The sequence below is a fragment of the Castor canadensis genome, chromosome 4 (assembly GCF_047511655.1).
Source record: "Castor canadensis chromosome 4, mCasCan1.hap1v2, whole genome shotgun sequence".
NCBI classification, from domain to species: Eukaryota; Metazoa; Chordata; class Mammalia; order Rodentia; family Castoridae; genus Castor; species Castor canadensis.
The window spans coordinates 176,769,386-176,787,154 of record NC_133389.1 but is presented as its reverse complement, the minus strand read 5'-3'; the positions used below and the strand labels follow the sequence as shown (position 1 = coordinate 176,787,154).

The following is a 17,769-nucleotide window of genomic DNA, read 5'->3' as shown; positions in this document are numbered from 1 at the left end:
TGCTTTAGTTAGTTTTTGAATAGTTATTTGGATTTTTACCCCTGGGCTTCCAGGGCTGTGATCCTCCTGATCTCTGCCTCCTAAGTAACTGGTATGTCAGGCATGTACCTCTGTGCTCAGTCTTATATTTGTTATTTACTTACATCCAGTATCATCCTGAAACTTCTTTGAACTGTGTTATAAAATCAATTATATATTATAAAGTGGAAAAAGTTAAGCTATGAGAAGTCAGGTAAAAAGTGGCAAGTGATAGCTGCTAGGGAGATGCAGCAGGTTAACCTTGAGTTGTTGACTTGCATATGTTCCCTAGATGTGTTACCTATTTGAAATCCAAGGTCCTTTAATAAGGACCTTCTCTTGGTGTGCACTGAGCGGTGTAGTTGCTGGATCATGGGGTAGTTTTAGTAAACATTGCCAGGTTTCCACAGTGAGGTACTGATTTTCAATCCACCAGCCATGAATGGAGAGCTCCAATCACCATTTTCTTCTTAACACTTGATACAGATTTTTCTTTTAAATCTTAACCACTTGGTGGATGTAGAGTGGTATCTCATTGAGGTTTTACTTTTTTTTCATTTCCCTGATATTTAATGCTTTTTAGCATCTTTCCTTGTGCTTATTGGTCATTTGGATATCTTATTGTATGAAATGCTTGATATTTTGCGTATTTTTTAAAAATTTAGGATTGTTGTGTTCTTTTTTTACTAATTTCTGAGGATTCTTTATATAACATGCACAGACCCCAGATTAGAGGAAAAGGAGTATAGTCCCGCATACGAGTCTTCTGTTGGGTATATATTTTGTTAATAGCTTTATATAGTCTGTGGCTTTTTTTCACTGTCTCTTTTTAAAAGTCATATTTGCATATATTTGTTGTTCAAAGGCATTTCATTGTGATATTTCCATATATGCATATTAGTGTGTTTTGATCAAACCCATCCCCCGTTACCCCTCATCCACCTCCCTTTATTTTATAGGTTTTAGTGAGTTTCATTATGCTATTTTTATACATATTAAAATTTTATACACATTTATAATGTATTTCAATCATATTCACCCCTCATCATTCTATCCTTCCCCACCTGCTGGTTCCCCAACTATAGTCCCCCTTTAACATTAATGTCATTTTGTTATTCGTATCTAGATTCACATGAGAGAAAACATGGTGTTTGTTTTCCTGAGCTTGACTTAATCTCACTCAACATGATCTCCAGTTCCATCCATTTTCTTTAAATATTTGATTTTTCTTTGTGGCTGAATAGTACCCTATTGTGTGTATTGATCACATTTCTTTATCCATTCATTAGCTGTTGGGCACTTAGCCTGATTCCATGACTTGGTGATTGTGAATAGTGCTGTCATCAACACAAGTCTGCAGAGCTTGCTGTTACATGTTGATTTCTATTCCTTCAGCTATATACCCAAGAGAGGTATATGATAATTATATTTTTAGTTGTCTGAGGAACCTCCATACTCATTTCCATAGTGACTGCACTAATTTACATTGCAACTAACAGTGTATGAGGGATCCTTTTATACCCCCACCCTGCATCCTCACCAACATTTGTTGTTGTTTGTATTCTTGATGACAGCCATTCTGAATGGGCTGAGATGGAATCTCAATGTCATTTTGATTTGCATTTCCTTTATTGCCAAGAATGTTAAACATTTTCTTCATATACTTATTGGCCATTTGTACTTCTTTTGAGCACAGTCTGTTCAGTTCATTTGCCTATTTATTAACTGGATTATTTAGTCCTTTGGTGTTTAATTTTTTGAGCTCTTTATATACTCTAGATATTAATTCTTTGTCTGATGAACAACTGGCAAAGATTTCTCCCATTCTGTAAATTGTCCCTTTATTCTGGTAATTCCTTTGATGTACAAAAGGTTTTAATTTATTTTTTTGAGAGTATTTTTTTTATTGTGCTGGGTGGGGTACATTGTGTCATTTACAAAAGTTCTCATAATATATCAAATATATCATACTTGAATTCATCCTGTCCACTATTCTCCTTCATCCCCCTCCCCCAGAAGCTTTTTGATTCCATGCAATCCCATTCGTCAGTTATCTCACTTATTTCCTGAACTATTGGAGTCCTTATCAGAAAGTCACTGCCTAGTCCTATGTTTTCAAGTGTTTTCTCTGGAGTAGAGAAATGTAAGCAGGGCTTACATTTAGCTTTTCAATCCATTTTGTGTTGATTTTTACAGGGTGAGAGACAGGGATCTACATGTGGATAGCTAGTTTTTCTAATACCAATGTATGTTTTTGGCACCTTTGTTGAAAATCAGATGACTGTAGCCATATGGGGTTATTTCTGGGTCTTCTGCTCTACTCCACTGGTCTTCATGTCTGTTTTTGTGCCAGCAACAAGCTGATTTTATTGCTATGACCCTGTAGTATAGTTTGAAGTTAGGAATTGTGATTCCTCCAGCATTGCTCAGACTGGCTTTGATTATTTGGAGTTTTTTATGTTTCCATATGAATTTTAATATTGAGTTATCTTGTTGTTTTAGGGTTTTTCCAGCATAAGTCAGAAAACCTGCTGGACAAATTCTAAAAGAGCTGTGACACTTAGTATTGAGTTTTCTATTTCTTTGAAGAGTGGCATTGAGATTTTGATGAGGGTTGCATGAATCTGTAGCTTGCTTTACACAATGTATTTTCACAATATTAATTCTGCTGATCCATGGACATGGGAGTTCCTTCTGTCTTACAGTGTCTTCTCTAATCTTGTTTGTCAGTGTTTTATAGTTCTCATTGTGGAGGTCTTTAACATCTTTGGTTAAGTTTATGCTTAGGTATTTTATTTTTTTGAGGCTATTGTGAATGGGGCTGTGTTCCTGTTTTCTTTCTTAGCCTGTTCTTAGTTGGTATATAGAAAAGCTATTGATTCTTGTATGTTGATTTTGTATCCTGTTACTTTGATGAAAGTATTTATGAAATATAAGTGTTTTTTGTAGAGTCTTTAAGTATAGGATTGTATCACCTGCAAATAGGGATAATTCAACTTCTTCTTTTCCTATTTTTATCCTCTTTATTTCTTTCTCTTTCCTTATTGCACTGGCTAGAAATTCTAGCGCCTACCTGCCCCTTCCACATGTGGGAGCCCAGCCTCTGGCTGCTGTCTAAGATATGGGAGAGGCAGTGGGAGGAGCAGGGGAAGTGCTGAAGGCTCAATATCCTACATTTAAGGAGCTGCTTGCTTTCATAAATTTGAGAGTAAGAGCTTCTTTAAACAGGGCACCTTCAGTATTTGTGAAATTTACTCTTTTCCAGGTCCGTGGAGGGTTGGGGTTGATATGAAGATAATTTGTTGTCCTACTTGTCAGAAGTTGGCACTGGGAGCTTGCCAATAATTGTGACTGTCAGTTTGCAAGTAAAAAAGATCTTTGTGGAAGACCTCTGGGAGAAAGAAGGGACAGGAAGAGTTCAACCCTCCCCAAAGAGTATTCTTTGCTGTTTCTGTTTTTTGGACACAGGTTTTATTATTATTATTATTTTTTTTTTTGTGGACTGACAAAACTGCCCTGAGTTGTTGGAAGCAGGTGCCCACAGCCACCGCCACTACTACTACCCTGGTGTATAGCCAAGCAGTCGCCAGGTCTGCGGGAGATGTAGGTGGGCACAGGGCTTGGGCATCGCCACTGTCTCCTCTGTGACCCTCTGCACCTGTACCAGCTTCTGTGACTGCCAAGGTCACTGGCAAAGCCACGGCAACGATCGCTTCAGCTGCAGCCACTCTGGATGCTGCAGGTTCAGCCATGGCCACTCTAGCGGATGCCCTGCTTCAGCCTGCTTGAGCCACTGCCACTCCATCACTGCAGCCACTTATACGGTTGCCCTGGCAACCGCTGCTTCAGCTGCAGCTGTTCCCGTGGATGTGGCCCTGCACTGCGGCTTCCCATAGGGGATTTTCCTACAACTTCTTGGGGTGGCAGTGTGAGCATCTTCCTTAGGACTGCTGAGGGCGACAGACCCAAAGCAAGGGCAGGTCGCCAGATCAAGGGCAATCCCCAGTACCTAGAGCAAAGCTTGACTGCAGAAATTGTGGTTAGCAGCTGACTACACATGCATGAGTCCATGGCGTTTGCCCGTATAAGCTTCAGTCCTCATCCTGTGCACTGCCTCCCTTGTGCTCCAGTTTAAGCCCCAATAAAGCCTCCTCTGAATGGTTGCACTTGGCCTATTTGTGTTTTTTGCCGTGAATTGAGCAGACTGAGCTGTAGCACTAAGAGCTGGTGATGCTGAGAGCTGCTAGCACTCAGCTGCTCACACCAAGAGCTGAGAGCTGACAACGTAAAGGGAGCTGCTCTTGACCTTTTGTGATTTCTATCTGAAATGAGCAAAAGATCCCTCAGCTGATTGGTAATAGTGAGGGGGGAAGGCCAAGAACAGAGGCCTTTTGTAATGGTGTGACACAAGTTTTGGCACAAGAACAATACACAGGAGGAAAATGATTGATCAAATATGGTCAAACAAAAGGTCAAGTACGTCCCAGAGAAAAAGACAGGGAGGAAATGAAAGACATGGCAGAGAAGAAATACACTGAAAACCAAAAGGACAGTGAGAAAAAGGGCATGAAGACAGAAACATAGAGGGCAAAAGTAAATCCCCAAAAAAGAGAAAGTGGGGAGGGGCACAAAGCAGCCAGAAAAAGTGAGAGCAAGTGAAATTGGTAGAGGTCAGGGTGAGGGGGGAGAGAGGAGAGACACACTGAGATAGTTAATATTTGAGGGGAGGGTCACGAGTTACTGGACAGATGCTTCTGGCATTGGAGTTGTTCCCATTAACCATATTTTTTCAGAGAAAAAATGACCTTGCTTTTCAAAGTGACATCTATGACCTGTTCAGATTAAAATGACCTTTCTCTAGACTATCTTGTCTGTCTGTGGCTTCTGTCATCTTCTCTGGTTGACTGATTCCAAATACATATTACCAGTCCAGCCCTGACTTTTCTGTTTATTTGCTGGATGGCTTGAAACATATCTCCCTTGGATGTGATGTGTTTTAAGAATCTCCACATGAGACTAGGTCCTCCTCCCCTTCCTCCTCCTCTTCCTGCTTTGTCAGAATGCCCTCTTTAGTAATGAGGACAAGTGTCCAGTTTTTCAAGCAAGAAACCAAGGAGTCCTCCTGGCACCACCTGTCACCCAGCCCTGTGGATGTGACCTTGCACTAACTTGACCATTCTCTCCATTGCCAGATATGAACCAGATCTCTGCCTTGAACTTGGGATGTGAACCAGATCTCTGCCTTGAACTTTAGCTGGTGGAGCTCACAGACATGTGAGAGTGTCTGTGCCACTTTCCCACTTAAACCCTGGTGACTCACAGAGTTTGGGATTCTGTCATTAGGCTTCCAAGGCACAGGTCACAAGGATCCTTTACTCTTTCACCCCAAGAAGTGCTGCTGACTCTTTTAGTTGCTTATTTTAGTTACTCCAGTTGCCTTTGTCCATGTTCTGCCTTATATTGGATCCATTTTCTTGGCCCTAATCTCATCCCCTTCCTAATCTGGCTGTGTTCTGCATACACAGTACTTCTTCCTCTCCATGAGAAACCTCTTCATGTTTCTCAGATGACACTGTCTGCTCCCAGAGCACTTTTCACTTGCTGTGAGATAGCATTTAAGCTCCACCACCTATGCCTTTCTTTGACTCTTTGATTTGGCTGTTGCTGAGTTTATTCTTTATAGTAAAGTTCATTCTCTATAATAAAGTTGTAATCATAAGTAGAACACTTTTCTGAGTTCTGATGAAGGAAGGGTTTTGGGAACTCCCAGAGTTGTAGACTGACAGATAAAAATATGACTGCCCAGATCATGTCTTCACAATGCTTCCACAGATGTTTAAACACCTTTTAAAAGTCACATGGAGAATGAAAGGCAGAGTCGGTACTAGATCCTAGATTCCTGGATTGCAATTCAGTGGAAGTTTCTTTCTTTATAAGAGAGAGAAATAATCATCAAACATGTCTGCAGTGTTAATTATCAGGACTTATGAGTTTTATTAAGCAGTAGCAGTGTTTTTTGGGGGGCAGTGGGGTTTGAACTCAGGGCAGATGCTCTACCACTTGAGCCCCTCTGCAGCCCTTTTGCTTCCGTTGTTTTTCAGAGAGGATCTCATGCTTTTGCCTGGCTGGCCTGGACCACGATCATTCTGTCTATGCTTCCCACATAGCTGGGATAACAGGCACAGGCCACCATGCCTGGCTTGTTGGTTGAGATGAGGTGTCATTAACTTTTTGCCTGGGCTGGCCTTGAATTGCTATCCTCCCAATTTCCTCCTCCTAGTGGCTGGGATTACAGCTGTGAGCCACCAAGCCCAGCTTTGTATATAAAAATAAATTGAAACTATGTACTGCATATGATAGATAAATAGTGTAACTCAATGTCACAATGTATGTTTTTTTTTTTTTTACAAAAGATTCATTTGCTATGTTTTTAAAGTAAAAAACATTTTAGGGACTTCTTGCCATCTGGTTTTAATAAAGGTCTAATGGAATAAACACCAGGCGTCTGTTTGTTACACATGGAGGCCATCCAAACAGGTTTGCAGGAGAGGTAGAGTGGGATTGGGGGTGAGTAGGGAGGAGAGGAGAGGGTATGAGTCCATATTATCATCCAGGATCCATCCCCAAATTTACCCCACCACTGGCTGGAAATAGAAACAGAAGAAATCTGTGTGATTTTTTGACGACAAGTTTCCACAGTAAGAAAGCAATACTCGCTCAAAGAAGGGGGTTCTATGATGATACTTTATCTCTGTTGCAATTTCTTAGGAGAATTTTTTCCTAGTAAGTTGGCAGCTGACTTTCTATCTGTTGTCCCAGTCTCATGAGTGACAGGGCAGATTTTTGCCTTCTGTGTTCTCGATGTCACCAAGCATAGAACAGTTTATTAAAGGACTTTGCAGAAGGAAATCTCATTTTACTTTACCACAATTGTGAGACATAGGCAGAATGAGTTGTTTTGTGCATGAGGAAACCAAAGCACATGGATGTTTGGACTGTCCCCTTCTTCTTCCCACACATCCTTGCAGCTGCCCTCCCCTCCCACACCCTGCCCACGTCACACGTCCCTGCCTTAAGTTGAAGTGCACTAGCTCCTTGTGGGACCCAGACCTTTGCATCCTCCCATGTCATTCCTTTGATTTCTGGGAGGTTCTTCCAACTGTGAAAGGTTCAGATTGCAGAACTTTGTTCATCTCCTTTGATTTAGCCCATCAAATTAGCCACTTCTTGCTGGAAATAATCTCCCTTTTATAATATTTTTTTTCAAATGCTACAAACAACTGACATACACAGTTAACACCTTGCTATTTAATCTCTTTCCTTGAAGTCACTGTCTTGAAAGGCGCTTGATCTGCTTTCAAAACATGACTGACTGGGCTCCATCTCTCCTGCCGCTCGTGTGTTTCCTCGCTGGCTGTTACCTAACCGTGAAACCAGTGCCCTATGTCTCAGGTTTTTGTACAACATCCCCTTCCAACTGAGTTGTTTTGAGCATATTAAGTGGAATAATTATTGAACAAAATAGATTCCTAGAGGTTTATTGTCTCAAACACAATAAGTGGTGTTTTTCTTGCTTAAATAATCAGGGTAAGGTTGTTGGGGGGGTCTTTGCTCCATGCAGCTGCTGGGACTTTGGCTGACTGAGGTTCTGCCATCTTCAACACGTGATTTCCAAGGTCTTCATCGATGAATCAGAGGAAGCTGTGTAATAAACATGTAAAGGCAAGTGGGACATAAAAGAGCAAAAGGAGCAAGGTATAGAAAAGAGGGAGCAAATTAGGCAGAGATAGTCCATGTGGGTGAGGCCGTCTTAGTTTCTGGTATGAGCGACTGGAACAACATTGAGGCCAGGTGAATTCAAGGGCTGACCAAGATGGTCTTGTGCCCTCCCGTGTATGTTTTAGTTTTATCAGGAGATTTCCTCTGGGTTACTGCAGTATCACACATGGGACTACCCTGAGACTACTGAGGGCTTTCATTCCTGTGCAGATTACGAGAGATGACTCCCCACATTCTGTTAGAGAAGATCTCCAGGACCCCCTGAATCCAGAGTCAATAATTAGACCAGGCAAGGAAGCTGGGATTGCAAGCCGTTGGCTAAAGATCACCTGTTTGTGTCCACATGCTGCTCTGGCAATGGATTTATTTTGGCTGAGGATTCAACTTTCTACATTTTCTTTAACTTTGCTTTCAAAATGCAGAGAGACAAGAAATAATAAGTTTACATTCAATATATGAGCGTTATAGACTTCACAGTATTCATACAGTAATCCTGAGAAAAGATGAGGTAAACATCATGTAAATATTCAGAAACCTGAATGCAGATGGTCCTGCTGCCTCACTATTGTTGCTAGAAAGGTCATCTTCCGATCAACCACTCAAAAGCCCAACCGATAGCTATTGACAGATGTCCTCCAGAATGATATTGACTTATGACAGATTTTCCAAAACACTTTTGCAACTACAATCCAGAAACCTGAAGAGGTATGCAGGAGAGATGGTGTTACAGATGTGAAAACTGAAGCTTGTAAATAAGGATCTTGACAAGTCAACATGGAGAATTCATGGTAGGGTCAGGGCTCATGCTTTGGTCACAATTCAATTTCACAGTTGTCTATTTTGACTTTTTTTAAATAAGAAAGGCAGAGACAAAATTTATTATTGAAACATCATTATTTTCTCAATTCTGTCTGCTATGTGAGTACTCATATAATTTCATAATCTTTTTTATTTCTAAGTTCCTGTTTTTAACCCTCCTCCCTTTATTTTCTAGAGCCAATGAAGCAGGAAACCAACTAAGTAGGAAACAAGCTTCTTTTAGAAAATGCATTTAGAAAACACCTCACAGCAAATAAGAACTTATATTGTTACACTAAACATTTTTTATTCTAGAGAAGACTGATTCAAATTGTCTTATGTTTCCCAATGAAAAATAATTTTACGACCAGTGGATCATTGAAGAAATAAGGGTGGGGGGATCAAAAGGCTCCTGAATCCAATCTTGTAAGATGGCCTAACAGAGTGCACTGAAAGTTGTTGAATAATTGGGGTAGGGAGGATAGGGAAAGGTAATAGAGAGGGTTAATCTGATTACAGTTTTTCATTGCAAAATGCCATGGTGAAAGCCCTTTGAGAATGAAGGACAGGAATGTAGAAAGGGTTCTGATAGGGGGCAAGTGCTAGTGGGATGGGGAGGGTGAATGGGGAGGGTAGGGTGAAGGAGGGTGAATATTGTTTATGTACTTTATATACCTGTATGAATTGTTTTAAGAGGAGGGGAGGGGGAAATGAGGGAGGGGATAAGTCTAGTTAAGGTACTCCGTAAGCACATAGGGAAATGTGACAGTGAACCCCTCTGTACAACTCATATATATTTATAAAATATTTTAAAAGAATTTTATTTTGGTTTTGGATACTCATATTGTACACTTGTAATGATCAGAGTAGGGCTTCTGCTCTAATAAATAACTGTGCAATGACTCACAGCTGGGAGCTGATGTCTTGTACCCAGGGAGTGTCAGGATGGCAGGAAGCTCTCCTTGATCCATTGGGGCCCAGGTCGATGATGGGAGGTACTGCTGATTTTGACTCATGGCTTCCTTAACCTGCCTGGGTCTGCACATACCCTGCCCACTGGGAACGTTGCTCAAGAGACACTATACCCTGCTTCAAAATAGCCTATCTCCCTTCTGTACGTATCCTTTTGGCTGGAATTAACATGGCAGTCACTAATGAGGGAAGCATGGGTGGTCTTTGGAAAATGTAGTCTAGCCATGTGCTCAGGAAGAAAAGGAGTTCAGAGAATGTTCTCTGCTTTTTTATTTTTTCAATAATGGGGCTTGGTCCCAGGGCTTCACACACGCTAGTCAGTTGCTTTACTGCTTGAGCCATGCTCCAACCCTTTTGTTTTTATTTTGTTTTTGAGACAAGGTCTCACTTCCTTTGCCTGGACTGGCCTCCAACTCACCATCCACTTGCTTCTGCCTCCTGAGTAGCTGGGATTATAGACATGTGTCACCATGCCAGACTTCTGCTAAGCCTTTGAAGAAGCAACTTACATTTTTCTGTCTTTTTTACTGCTTAAGACAACATATTTTGCATAAAAACAAATGATCCATATTTTATGTATTGTATTTTCTTCTGAAAATCTAGAGCAAAGGATCATTTCATATTCCTATAGTAGTTCAACATTGCAGATTAAAAACACAATGACTCACAAAACCGACAAAATTTTCAGATGAAAATCAAGATTTCTCCGAGGTTAACACAGAGTCAAAAGCGGAGGATAAAATCCTGGAAATTGTTTGTGCTTGTTCCAGGCTCTTGCACAGATAAACCACGGGCTGTATTCTTCATTGCTTGCATCTGCGGTTTTCAGAGCCAATAAGCCTTTCCCTGCCCCGAGACCATCCTCATAACACAACATCCAGATGGGTGAAATGAAGAACAGACCTGTGCAAAACGTCACACTTACTGATGCTGAGGCTTCTTCCTCCAGAGGAACAAAGGGCAACTTTCCACCTTGCTGACCTCGAATCCCTTTCTCATGAATTCACATTTTAAGAAGCCATAATACATTCATGTACTTCAAGCATGGTTTTAAAATTTACCTGCATAAACTCACTTGACTCTTAAAATCATGTATTCGGATGATGAAATTTCATTATTTGAATGGTGAAGTGGTATGTTAACACCAGACTTGATTTCGGAACCAACTGGAGACAATTTCTGAGGTTGGAGTATTTCCCTAAGGGCTGCAGTGTATACTCGGAACCACCTACCAATGTGTGGTACTTTGTCTCCCATACCCAGAATACATAAGACCTCTGAAACTGTTAACAAGGCTGACAGAATTGTCCTGTAAAGAAACAATGGAGTCACTTAAGATTCAGGCAGTGTGTTTCTTATATGAACAACAAAAGCAAGAAGAACAAAGGTGCCTACTCCCCTTGTTTTTGTCCTTCAGGGACACTGTTCCCCCGGGTAGCAGCAAAACCAAAGCAGCTGGATTTGGTGCAATTTGGGTGTTGGCACGCCTTCATGGGATAGCTCGGTGGTTTTGCAGCCTGCAGCTGTACCCAAAAGGGGGCGAGGTAGAAAGCCACACATCTTACCACACTGATGAGAAGGTGCCACGCATCCTGCAGAAGATGAGCTGGAGTAGGGATGGCCTTGAAGCAGAACCCTTGATGTCTCCCCTGCTCTCGTGTTCTAGAAGGACCACAAAGGTGACTGGCAAGGCTTAGATCAGATCAGATGCAGTGCTTATGTGGTCTATGAAATGTGCCACCCCAAAGATGCCTCTTGACATAAGATTTATTTTAAGAAACAGTGATAAAGGAGAAGCTAAAAAAAAAAATAACAGCTACCCCTGCATAAGGGAAATTTACATCTATAAAGGTGATCTCCACTCCTAAGGGTGTCTCCCTTTCTGTACCCAGAAAAGATGGATGACCTGAAATCACAAGAGACTCATCAATGGAGAAGACATTTTAAATCCGTAATAATTTTGTTTTGAGACAGGGTCTCACTGTGTAACCCAGGCTGCCCTCAAACTCATGATCTTCCTGCCTCAGCCTCCTAAGTGCTGGAATTACAGGTAATGCACCACCATGCCTGGCCTGTAACAACAAATCTAACTCTTGTTTATCACATTTTTCTTAGTCATCTCCATAGGTGGTGACTTCCCACATCCTCTGTCTTGTTTTCGTCTGGAGATAGAGCTTAAGCCGGGATTGTAAGCTACCCCTGGGAGAATTAGGCACATCCCTGGCTATCTATATGCAGTCAAGTATGCGTGTGATACTGTACAGTAAAACTGCATTATTCACAGACTTATTATATATAGTTTTGACCAAGCACAGTCAAAAAAGATCAATTTTTAATAAAAATAAAAAAATTCAAGAATAAAAATATTAAATTCCCCATCCTGAGGCTTGGTTGACAAGCAAGAATTCTTAGTCCCACGTTATTGTCAGTTGTGTTTAAATCATTGTGTGATCTGCTGAGTGTTTCTCTGCCCTTCATTTTGTGAATCTGCCTCCCAAAAAGCAAATGGTTCCCTAAAGCAAGGTAAAAGTTATGGCCATCCTTCCCAAACAAAAAGGGCACTTCTTGTGCTTAATTTAAGTGACAAAGTGAAAATCTGTGTTTGTTGAAAGGCGACAAGTCTTTAGTGGAAGTTGGGTGGCGTTATGGGAAAATGAATCCGGCATCGGCAGTGCAGTACAGAACTCCATGCATCCTGGGCTTGCCTGGCTTTCCTCCATGGTGGTCCCTGCGGAACCAAATCCCGCTGATGCAAGGGTCTGCTTTCCATCGTCACTGGGGTGTACTCCACAGAAGTTCTAAAAAGTTCAGTGTGAGCACGTGTGCTGCGTTGTGACAGCAGCAGCCTCATCCACCTGTCTCTTAGCTGCATCAGGAGGCTGTGTGGCGGTTCCAGACCTTGTTGGTGGTTAGGGGCCCGGGCTGGGCCGGCGTGCACGAAGTTGGAGCAACCTGGGTGGTGTTAGATGGCAGGGGCGAAAGTCCTTCGCCGGCTCCAGTGACCATGGCGGTGTTTCACGACGAGGTGGAGATCGAGGACTTCCAGGATGACGAGGACTCAGAGGCGTATTTCTACCCCTGTCCGTGCGGCGACAACTTCTCCATCACCAAGGAAGGTTTGGAGAATGGGGAAGACGTGGCAACATGTCCTGGTTGCTCTCTCATTCTAAAAGTGATCTATGACAAAGATCAGTTTATGTGTGGAGAAACCGTCCTAGCTCCTCAACCAACAAAGAATTGGTTAGATGCTGAGGAAGCTTCGAGTCCAGATCCTAAAGAGTTGGGGACGAGCCAAAGTGGAAATAACCTGTGCCAAGTTACCAGCTTCTTCGTGGGGACAGCTGCTCTATGGTTTACTGTTCCATGAGAGCATGGCTCTTTTCCTCAGCTGCCGAGTTTGTCACACCAGGATTTCATGCTTACAACTTCGAGTTGAAAAGATTCTTAATTATCCATCTGAATTGAAAGGAAGATAATTTTAAACCAGTGCTTTCTCAGTTTCATCATATTTATGTCTCAAACCTAATTCAGTATCAACAGCAACATCTACCTCGGTATTAGGGTTCCTTAATTAAAAAAATTATATTTTTGACTTAGTCGTTAAAATGATTAAAATTGTCCCTTTCTTTGAAATTTGACATCAGCTTTGTTCTAACTCATAAGAAAGATCTGTTGTTTTGTCAGTACTGCTCTTCCAGGTCCCTCACCAAGCCCTCCACCATCTTGCCATCGCTGGAATGTTCTTGCTCTGTGTACATGCCACTTTTGTTACCCTTCATGCACAGAGTGTCGTTGTCCTGTTAGAGAGAAAAGTCAGGCCACAATTCTCCCTAGTTAGGAGTTAGTGAGTAAGGAAGAACAGTCTAAACTGAATTGGCCAAAGAAATGGGAGTCCCTTCTACTCTGCATATTTCCTGAAAGTCAGAACAAGGTAAAAAGAAAAACAGTCAAAGGAAATGAAATTGGTAACAATGAGAGGAGTAAAAAGTGCCAGCTTAGTAAATGAAATACTTGATGTCAGAACAAAAATTTTTGAGCGATAAAAGGGGAGTTTGAGACAGTGTCTCACTACGTAGCCCAGGCTGGCCTCAGACTTGACTATCTTCCTGCCTCTGTGTCCTGAGTGCTGGGTTGACAGCTAGCTACTTGTTTTTTGATGAGACTGAGGAAATTGCCTTTCATATAGGGGTTAATGTCAAGTCCTCATGGCTGGTGGCAGTGCTTGCACCATATCACAGCCTTGTGTCACTATCCCTAAGAGGTAAAGCATCTACAATGGAGAATCGGGTTGACTGTGGAGGTCCACTCTGAACAAATATGCCCATGAGGGCACAGATAATAAGTCTCCATAGTGTGCAACCAAACCAGACATGCACTTCTGCTAAGAAATGTTGCCCTGGAGAAAGAAAAATACATAAACTGGGCTGGTAGTATTCCCTTGATGCAGTGCTGAGAGAAGCAAGAAATCACTTCCATGGACATTTGAAAATTCCTTTATAAACAAAACTTTGCTGTGCATATATACAGTTTTGAAAAGGCACTGATACCTAGTATGTTGTTCCTGCAATTAGAAAATAACTTGCTAAAATATAATTGTTCTATTCCCGATTGATAAGTGTGCTACACTCACTTGAAGGCTTAAAGTCAAACGTGTATTTGGCTGGTTTTTTTTTTTTTTTTTTTTTGAGCTGTTCTCACTATGTAACCCAGGCTGGCTTCAAGCTGTCAGTCCTCTTATATCCATCCAGATCCTGAGTGCTTGCATGCACACCACACCTGGCTATAAGTGGACTTTTTTGAACCTAATGGCTTATAAATTTAAAATTATATGCCAGAAGTGCTTGGTGCAGTATATAGCATATACTTGATGTGACAAGAAATCTCATTGCTGTTTGGAACACTGATGACCCAGAAATAATCCACACTACTCTGCAAAGCAGAATAAGTGCTCAGATGAACAGAGCAGGGTACGTACTAGCTCTGTTGGAATGAACTGTCTCATGCTTGCGCTGCTAGCTTGATAGATACTACTAATATTAAACTTTCTCTGCTGCTGCCGAATTTCAAACAAGAGCAGACACCCTTGATGTAAGTCTACTGTGAGCACAGACGAACAGGAAGAAAAGCTGCCCAACTTCAAACATCCCAGGAAAACAGAAACAAATGGATGGGCAGTCCTAACTGCTGATACACTGTGGTAACAGGGATGATTTTGTTTTTAGAACAACTGAGTCACTAAGTTTGTGAACTACAAAGGAACATACCAGGAACCAGTCCTATGTTAAGCAGGAAGTAAAACCATGGTCTTTCAGATGTGGCTGGAGTTCTGTGTGATGTGTGCCCTGTGTAGCCTGACAGACCTGTCCAGAGCAGTTCTTGAGACCTGACTGGTAACCCAGGTGCTGTCTCTGACTAGCTTTGTTGTCTTTGCAAGGCCAGTGGATTCCTCATCTGTACACTTCAGAGACTGGGTTAGGTGATCTCAGCTGTCAGTTCTCATTTCAGATGTGAGAGTTGCAGGAACCAAAATGATTGAAACCTTTATAAACCCTAAATCATGAATTACAGAGAATGGAATCCATTTTTCTTCAATAATGATGTCACCACACTTCTAAGTTTGAAAATTATTAAGTCAACTGTTTTAAAGGGTTCTGCATATACTTTAATGTACACATTCATAAGTATTTTTCTAGGATAGCACCCAACATTTTTGTAACTATGTTAATTTATTACTAGAATAAATTATATTGGATACTAAGTAAAATAAAAAAAAAGAGGCTATGTGGAGCACCTGACTGTCAATGCCCCTCTGTGATCCAATTACACATGACTATATCCACACTAGAAAGCTGATTTGCTTTTCTCTTGTTAATCTTGTGTTGTTTCAGGGGCCCCAGACAAGTACCAAGAGGGCAGGGGAAAATTACGTTTTCCTCCCCTAGGTATACAAGCATAGCAGGATACCCTGGCAGAGCCATTTCTCAACAGAACCAAGAATTGTTGGAGGTTTTAACACTTAAGCTGGACTGAGTACAAATCCATGAGTTGAAAGTTGGAGATGCTGTGTAGCCATGGCGGGCTTCCTGGAGCCACAGCAAAAAAGACAAGAAGAGGTGCTAGTAGCATTTGTCACAGGTTACCAGTGACAAATTTATGTACATAGCAATGGCTTTGTCAGTAATAAAATAATGGTGGAAAACATCACTTTCACATAACATCAAAAATAAAAAGTCAATCCTGTGTAGTGAGGGGAGGAGAAAACCCTGAAGAATCTAACACAAGCTTTGACTAAATGAAGGGGCATAATATGATCTGTTATGGAAAGACTGGTTATTTTCATTGTAATATTTATTACAAATTATTCAATAAGAGAACTTGATAAGACAACTTTAAGTTTGATCAGGAAGGGCAATGAAAATTGTTTAAAAAAGAAATGTGGCATTTTGTTGGCATGAGAACGGTGAGGTGAGTAGCAGACCACGGTGCTTGTGTCATTAGCTGCGTGGAGGGTCCCCAGGGGGAAATAGAACGGGTTACAGGTTATGACAGGAAAACAACGTGTCGAAACTGAATGCTTTTCTTGCTTGTTTCCTGGATTGCAAAAATGTTTTTGAAATTCTTCTCGAATTCGGCCTGAACTGTGTGGCCCAGTCTGATGAACTTTTTGCCCTGAAAAGGAAAGGACAAAAGCTACAGTAACTATCATAGATTATCTGGTAATGCAGAGCCTCACTTAGACAAATTCAAACCTTAAGTGTGAATTAATTCAGTGGAGAGGAGTTTATGATGTTCCCTGATAATTGGTTATCTCTCCTTACTCATAAGACAGAAAAACAGAACTAGTACTCCAGGTTGAATATCCCATATCCAAAATAGTTGGAATCACAATTGTTTTGGATTTCAGATTTCTGAATATTTGCAGATACACAATGAGATATACTGGGGGTAGGATCAAAGCCTAAACAAGAAATCCATTTATATTTCATGTAAACCTTATTCAGTGAGCTTGAAGGTAATTTTATACAATATATTTAATATCTTTACTCATGAAACCAAGTTTCATGGTGTATAATTTCCCACTTGTGCTATCATGCTGGTATTTAAAAACTTTCAAGGTTTGGAGAATTTCAGATTTTTAGATTTTCAGTTTAGGGATGTTCCACCTATATATTACAGTCTAATTCCTGTTCATAAATTTATCAAATCAGTTTTTTTTTTTTGAAGACAGGATCTCACTGTGTAGCCTAGGCTGACCTTGAACTCACCATCCTCCTGCTTCAGCCTCTCTAGTGCTGGAATCACAAGGCTATACCTTGTTTAGTTTGATTTTTTAAAAAAAATTCTCATTACTTGGTTTTTCAACACAGCATGTATTATTTGTAGCAATATGATAATACAGAAATGTCTAAGGCAAATTATCAGTGTCTTTCTTTTCTATTACTTCATCCCCTGGGAAGTCTTGGTAGATTTTTGATACGCCACTAGGAAAACAGGATGTAAGAAATCCAAGATTTTGAAATTTAAGAAATTTGACTTGTATCTTTTTTTTTTTAGCAGCACTGGGTTTTGAACTCAGGGCCTCACACTTGCTAGACAGCTCTACCACTTGAGCCACTCCACTAGTCCTGGTGTCTTCTTTCAGAGAAGAAAAACACTAGTTGCCTTTACAATGCCCTCCTATAGCAGTGAGGTCTGCAGCCTGCTGTTCTCCATGGGGGAGAATTAACTTTCCTGAAGTGAGTGAACTCTGAGATTCTAGGGTCAAGTTTGCAATGACACCTTCTGGTTTGTGGTCACTTTCTCCACCTGCACCACAGGGCTTTTAGAATTCTTTTACTTGCAAAGGCTTGGTGCACAGTGAGGGCAAGCATAGCATTCACACGACATAAGAAGATAAAAGGTGAAGTAACATAACTCAAAGAAAAAGGGAAGTGGGGAGAACCACTTACTTTGTAAAATTTCTCGTGATTCTCAAAGATGAGTCGCACGTTCCGCACGAATGCCCCCACCCGGGAGTACGCCTTCTTATTCAGCCTGTTCTTGATCTTGTTTAGCCACATGTGCTCCTGGAGGCCCTGCAAGGACTTTCTACTCTGTTGGGGAAAACACCAAAGGGAGCGCTATTAGTATGGTTCCCGGTTGGCCTTGCAGGCCCTCCCACCATTATGGTCTGATGGTCCCTTTTGTGTCCCTTTCCTTCCA

The 17,769-nt window shown here is 41.2% G+C and overlaps 1 protein-coding gene, 1 non-coding gene and 1 pseudogene across 13 annotated transcripts in view; 1 reads left to right on the top strand and 2 right to left on the bottom strand.

The window, feature by feature from the left end:
• Positions 1-2,517: 2,517 nt before the first annotated feature.
• On the bottom strand, positions 2,518-2,580 carry LOC141422884 (U7 small nuclear RNA). The gene has a single exon (XR_012447587.1). It is a non-coding gene; the product is annotated as a U7 small nuclear RNA (small nuclear RNA).
• Positions 2,581-12,488: 9,908 nt separating this feature from the next.
• LOC109699458 (diphthamide biosynthesis protein 3-like) lies at positions 12,489-12,819 on the top strand (annotated as a pseudogene).
• Positions 12,820-15,896: 3,077 nt separating this feature from the next.
• Positions 15,897-17,769, bottom strand: part of Sp100 (SP100 nuclear antigen) — an 82,534-nt gene continuing 80,661 nt past the window's right edge. For all 12 annotated transcript variants that reach the window (XM_074071984.1, XM_074071982.1, XM_074071977.1 and 9 more), the window contains 2 exons: positions 17,517-17,660; positions 15,897-16,236 (listed from right to left, as the gene is read on the bottom strand). In XM_074071984.1, the coding sequence (XP_073928085.1) occupies positions 16,108-16,236; positions 17,517-17,660 (273 nt within the window). In that variant the 3' untranslated portion in view covers positions 15,897-16,107. The remainder of the gene's footprint in view (positions 16,237-17,516; positions 17,661-17,769) is intronic.